Source organism: Helobdella robusta, assembly GCF_000326865.2.
Source record: "Helobdella robusta unplaced genomic scaffold HELROscaffold_1, whole genome shotgun sequence".
Lineage (NCBI taxonomy): Eukaryota > Metazoa > Annelida > Clitellata > Rhynchobdellida > Glossiphoniidae > Helobdella > Helobdella robusta.
Window position 1 is genome coordinate 3640508 of NW_008703570.1, and position 6781 is coordinate 3647288.

The window sequence follows — 6781 nt, forward strand, 5'->3', positions numbered from 1 at the left end:
ACTAGCATCTATTTGGATTTTGCATTTGATTTAGTGCCACATAGATGACTTGTCAAGAAATTACAATCATGTGGAATATCTGGTAGTCTTTTTCAATGCATCACCAACTGGCTTAAGAACAGAACATATAATTAGAATAAACAGAAGACAACAAGTGCGGATCAAACACACGAGTTCATCATGAATTAAAGTACAAGTGGAGTTCCTTAAAGTTCTGTGTTAGGACCATGGTTAGGACCTCTACTATTTGTTATTTATATCAATGATATTGATTTTGACATAATATCAAAAATATCAAAGTTTGCCGATGACACGAGACTGTGTGCAAAGATCAACAATGTGAAAGATGCGGAAGTTTTAACACAGGATTTGGCAAGATTGTACAAGTGGTCTGAAGATTGGCAAATGTTTTTTAATATGGATTAATGTGAAGTTGTGCACATGGGCGGAAAAAACAAGGGCATCATTCAAAAAACATCATTCACGCAAGCACAAAACATCAAGAAAATGTGCAATTGCAGCGGCAAAAGCAAATCAAATACTTGGATTTATTAGAAGAACAGTGGTCAGCAGGGAAAAGTTGATAATTATTAATTTGTATAACACTTTAGTTTACCCCCATCTGGAATACTGTGTTCAAGTGTGTAGTCCAATTTTGCAAAAAGATAAAGACGTTCTGGAGAAGGTACAACGGAAAGCAACAAAAATGATCAAAGGTTTTAAAAAACTCCAATACAAAGATTGATAAAAAGAATGTGGACCGAAAGAAGATGCAGAGGGGATGTAATAGAGACATACAAACTGATTACCGGAAAAGAGGATACGCCATTTACCAGATTCTTCCAATTAGAGTCTAGAGGAGAACTACGAGGTCATATAGCTTTTTAAGAAGTCAATTGGTAAAATCAAGCAAAGATTTTTCAGCAGCAGGGTGGTAAACACCTGGAATGAGCTGAATGACGAGACGGTTTTCGCTGAATCAGCCAACAATTTTAAGATCAAGCTTGAGGAGCCAGTTTATTAGCAGTGGTTGTTCGTCTAGTCTGTTGAACCACTATAAACTCTATTACATTATATAATGTTATGTTATATTAAATATAGTTTTTAATGTGTTGTATGTATTTTCCGTGTGTTCAGTGACAGTCAACATTCAACCATTTTGCTGTAATTTTTTAAAAATTCAGTCATCATAAATATGATATGGTTTTATGCACGGGTTTAATTATTTGTTACATTATACTTAGAACGCTTGGATTGGGTGCTTAGAGTAATAAAAAAAAGTAAAAATTGAAAGTTACACCGTTAGTTATATTTAAATCATTCTTAACTTAAATTAACCTTTGAATTTACTTAACGTCGATGTCCCCGCAATTAAACTTGGCTTGATCAGATTTTGTCAATCATTTCGTAACGTAACAGTGGCAAGAATAAATTGATTGATTGATGATTTCTGAAGGCTGCAAGTTAAAATAAGTTTCACCGGATACATAAAATAGATGTAAATAGATGGCAGCATTAAGTAAATTTTTGGCAGGCTGTGTGACCCCACGAAATGCAGCTACACTTATTGTGGCGTCAGCCGTTGTGTGGACGTTGGCTCGAAAAGCTTCTGCCAATCAAAAGAGAAGGTATTATTATTTAGTTCATTCTGTTTTTATTTCAATTCCTAAGTGGATCAATTCAATTAAAAATCTTATTTTATTTAGAGCCAAGTACCTGCAAAATCAAGATGATGATGTTTCCCATTTCATACATGAGGTTATTAACTTTCTCATTTTTTTTGTATTTTATCAGTTGAGCATTTATTTAATATGTTCAATAATAACATTTTAAATATGTTAGCTAAAAAGTAAAAGCGGTTTAATTAAAACCACACAAACTCTTACTCCAATCAATCTTTTTATTTGCTATTAGGGGCTAATCTACTAATAACTAATCTATCTACTAATCTCTTATGTTATATCAGTTTTTTTCATTTATTATTTAGTTATTACTTACTCTGGGTACTTGCATAATTTTGTCTAATCTCTGGGTTCCGTTTTTCATATGGTCACAAAAGCCAGTGTTAGTTTATATATTGATACTTAATATGCAAATAAAGAAAGGAATTTTATAATCACATCTTGTAAATTTCAATAACTTTATGTTAATTAATATTAACAAATAAATACATGACACAAAAATTGTTTTGTTAAATAGGAAACTTTTTCTTTGGATGACTAAAAAAAATCTGTATAACTATATCTTTGAATCTTATTTTAATTTAGCTTTTAATAGGATGGATTCTTCATTTAAGCTTTACAACATAAATTATATACATACCTGCATAAAAATTTTTTCTTTAAAATATGGTTTCATTATTTTCTTATAAAAGAAGAGTATTTCCTTCATTTTATTGACTTATTTTTCTCTTAAATGTCAACAATTTCATATTTTTATTCTATCTAGTCTAATATCTGTTTTCGATGTCTTTAGTCACATCAAAATATCAAACTAGTGAGCAAGAATGAAAAACGAGTTTGAAAAATAAAGAAAATTGAACATTTTATAAAAACCCAACTGTGGTAAATGTGGTAAATGTTTATAGAAAATCAAAAATAATTTTTTGTGCGTCACCAATTTATTTTTGTGCACTACATTCTTCAACATAAAACTCACAGGGAGAACTTGTGTTCAGGTCACATACTTGCAGATTATATATGTCATGACATAATCAATTGTGTTATGCAGATGTTGTGTTGTCCTAATTGTATCTGAGACCTTTCAAAAATTTTGTTATCTAGTTAAAGTGTCTTAAATTATTAGGTAACATTTAAAAATTTGAGTTGATTTATTTTCTTCCCTTTCAAATTATTGCAGCCAGAAAATAAAGAAAAGGCAGCTGTTGACATGGAGTTTTTCAGGTAATATGATTACTTTTTTTATACCTTGTAACATAATGAACAAATAAAAACATAAAGAAATCTGAGCAATTTTGGGTTTTTTTACTTTTTAAATAACATGAGGTTTGAGGAGGTAATTTTTATAATAAGAAAAAGTTGCTGAACTGCTGAGTTTAAGTTTTCATCATGTACACTTTCCTGCTAGTTTGGTTGTTGTGGCTGATGCGTAATACATTGTGTGAGAAGGGGTAATGGGAGGTGCTGGGAGAGAGGTACCAGGCTCGTCCAGCTGTTACTGCCTGCCCTGCCTGTGTGTACTTTTCAAATGTGATCAGATTGTTGTGCTTTCTATTAGAATGGTTCATTCTCTTCATAAATTGGCTGATGCAAATTATGGTGGTGAGGGGTAAACAATCAACGTTGATGTTGATGATGGTGACGAAGATGATGTTGACGATGTTGATGAGCTAACTGCCGACAGTGGTTGTGATCACAATGGTGGATGAGTAGATTAATGATTCTGATGATGAAATGTAGATGAAATGCTATTTGAATCAGTCATATAATTATTAATTCTAATTTATAAAATAATTAAATTCGTTTATGTCATTCATGATGATGTGACTGGGTGAATAAAATGTTGTGTTTATTTCAGGCAATTGAGAAAGATCATAAAGATGATTATGCCCAGTTGGTTCTCTGCAGAGGTGCTTGTTTTTTCTACCCTTACCTGTTTTTGTGTTCTTATGAAATATTTTATACAGTAACGTTTTTCCTCCTACCATATTGTTGTCAGTTGTTTATTTAGTGGAGCTTTTATTTGATAAATTGAGATGTATTTACTCAGTCAGTTGTTTTTCATGGATGAATCATGGGTAGTTTAATTTTTGCATACAGGGTTGGTATGTGTTTTTGGTTGCGCTGGCACTGGGTTCAAGAACTTTCTGTGATGTCTGGATGATAAGGAATGGAACCTCTATTGAAAGGTTAGTTGGCATCATTAGTTGAAACGCTTTGTTTGGCTTCTTTTACAAGTTACACTGTTGACATTTACTCGTTTCATTTTTTTTTAAGTTAAATTTTAAATTTGGCTTGTAGAGCTGTTTTTCTACCAGTACTAAGAGAATGGATTTGTGATTTATTATCTTAATTGTAATCAGTCATGCTACTAAATTATATTTTATCATTTCTCCAATCGTATTCAATAATTTTATTTCATCATTATTCTTCTTATTGTAATAATTTTATTTTAGTTACACATTATGATGATGTTATTTTATAATTGTTAAATGATAATGATGATATTATTTTATCGTTATTTCTATCATATCAGCTCCATCATAAGTCGAAACAAGGAATTGTTCCTGAGGCATTTGCTCAAATTCATCTACGCCATGCCTGCTGTGAGTTTTTATGTTCTATTTTTTCATTTGTCTTCATGGTGCTGCTTTCGACAGATGCAGAATCACCTGCTTACAAATTGTTTTCAACTTTTATGCCACAACAGCTGTAATATTCGCACACACTGCATGATATTCGCATCTGTTCCAGCACCTCAACGTCTACTAACCTGCCTTCATTTCTTGCACTCTTGCATCTTGGCGTTTATATTTTATTCACTAACCACTTTAATCATTTTTATTCTAATTTTATGCAGATATCCATTGTAAATAACATATTAAAGGTAAGTCACATCCATTTATTGAATACTTTTTTTTTATTTTTTAACGTTTTCAATTAAATCTAAATAATTATTTTGAATGCACCATATATCGCTAATTAAAGCTCCATTCTGTATTTTATATAGTATAGCCTAGATGAGTTGAAGCTAAGATTCAGGACGAGACTCAGTTTACAGTTGTATTCCAAATATCTCAAGTTAGTCCATTTTATTTCTTCACTTGTGTTGAACAGTGTTGAATTAGATGTCAAACTAGTTTTTTTTATATTAAAATTTACAAATATGCATTCAATAATGTATTGAATTTTTTATCATCTGTTTTCAATGGATGGTCACAGAGTTGGCTTAGTAAGGGGCATTGAGTTCTTTTCATCTTAAAAAGGCTTCTTGCAGAAATTATTTTCATTAAAAATGCTTGTCCCAAATGAACGAGACTTCTAACAATCAATTCTGGTTAGTGTCTTTCACCATGGCTGAAAGTTTAATTCTGTTTGAAACCATCACTAGCATGGAAGCAGGGGCAGAGTTGGATCTCTGAAGCCCTGCTAACGGTGGCTTATAATCTTGTTCTGCTTGCTGTCAAAAAAGTCATCATGCTCCAAGCTGAATCTGTAAGCCTTCATTCAAAATAATTCAAATACTAAAAGACAATGCATCTGTTTGTTCATCTATACAATTAAATGTGTTCATGCATGTTTGGTGTGTGTGTTTGTTTGTATATATGTGTGTGTTTGTTTGTGTATGTGTGTGTGTGTGTGTGTGTGTGTGTGTGTGTGTGTGTGTGTGTGTGTGGTGTGTGTGTGTGTGTATTTTAGCTGTACCAATTACTGAAATTATCTGTTGAAAATAGTGTCATAGAAAATTTAGAAAGTGAGATATAAAATGAAATTTATTTGTTTTTAAAACTTTTTTCTGTTTGTACAGTAACAACGAATGATTTTAAACCAAAATTGCTTAATTTTTTTATAAGTGGAAAATTTAAGTTTATTGGAGAGCGAATTTGACACAATGCGTGAGTGTGGACTGAATTGTATTGCTCAGTGATAAATTTGATGATTGAGATACAATGCTTAAATAGGACTGTTGATGTGTTTGCCTGAAATTGATATTTGAGACAACGTTTCAAGTCTTTTCATTTAGAATCTGATTTGTTATTTTTATTTTAATAGTAAATGAACATCAATATGTATCTGTATGTTATGTATATACTCAATTATGTATGAATATTTTATTTATTTCTTCGGTTGTGAAAGTTGGGTGAGAGACTTAATGTCTTGTCTTTATATTTTTCATAATGATAATAATAAATACCATGCCAAGATGATGATGTATTTGTTCTTTATTATGTGAGCATGTTTAGAAGCAATGTTAAAGGTGCTTATCATGAAATAATAATCTTCATTTGAAAATACTGTGCAGGGGATTCACATACTACAAGATGACTAATCTAGACAACAGAGTGGCCAATGCCGACCAACTGCTCACACAAGATGTGGAAAAACTTTCAAATAGCATTGGCGAACTCTATTCTAATCTTAGCAAGGTGAGACATTTGTTGCTTCATGCATGAAATGATGCACAGTATCGCAACAATCGTTATCCATTCATCAAACAAATGAATCCAGTCCATGAATGACTCCTCAGTGGTCTCCACATCTGTCTGTCCAAAATATCTCTTTCAGAGTTTGTCTTACTTTTCCTGTTACCTTTCCTGGCGGAATGAGTCCTACCATTTTCAGATCTTGTTCCAAACAATCATTCCATTTGATTTTGGGTCTTCCTCTTTCTGTTTTTTTCCACGTTTTAATGGTACTCTGGTTTCATCCATTCTCATCAGATGTCATGCCCACTGCATCATCCTTTTTCCAAATAACTTGATTAATTGTTGACTGGTCTGGTCTACGTCTGATCTCTTAATTTGTTACTCGATCTGTGTTTTTATTCCCAGAGGCCGTCTAAGTCATAGGTTTTTGTCTGTATCAAATTTTTTCGTTGCTGTTATGTTCCTTGTTTCAGAACCGCATATCAAAACCAGCACCTGACATGTTTTGAGAACTCTTAACCTCAGTCTTGATTTCAGTGAACGATATTGCAACACACGTATGCTCATTTATTCGTTCATAAACTCTGCAGATTTGTAAGTGTTTAAAAATTTATACAAGAGCAAAATAATGTTTTTGTCAATTAGTCGTCAATTGACAAGGATAAGGATTATAAG

At 32.0% G+C, this 6781-nt stretch overlaps 1 protein-coding gene across 1 annotated transcript in view; it reads left to right on the forward strand.

The window, feature by feature from the left end:
• The first annotated feature begins 1253 nt into the window (after window positions 1-1253).
• Window positions 1254-6781, forward strand: part of HELRODRAFT_187814 (hypothetical protein) — a 13577-nt gene continuing 8049 nt past the window's right edge. The window contains exons 1-9 of the mRNA XM_009010722.1: window positions 1254-1628; window positions 1707-1758; window positions 2860-2903; window positions 3538-3589; window positions 3780-3868; window positions 4216-4285; window positions 4540-4566; window positions 4690-4760; window positions 5983-6106. Of these exons, the coding sequence (XP_009008970.1) occupies window positions 1507-1628; window positions 1707-1758; window positions 2860-2903; window positions 3538-3589; window positions 3780-3868; window positions 4216-4285; window positions 4540-4566; window positions 4690-4760; window positions 5983-6106 (651 nt within the window). The 5' untranslated portion in view covers window positions 1254-1506. The remainder of the gene's footprint in view (window positions 1629-1706; window positions 1759-2859; window positions 2904-3537; window positions 3590-3779; window positions 3869-4215; window positions 4286-4539; window positions 4567-4689; window positions 4761-5982; window positions 6107-6781) is intronic.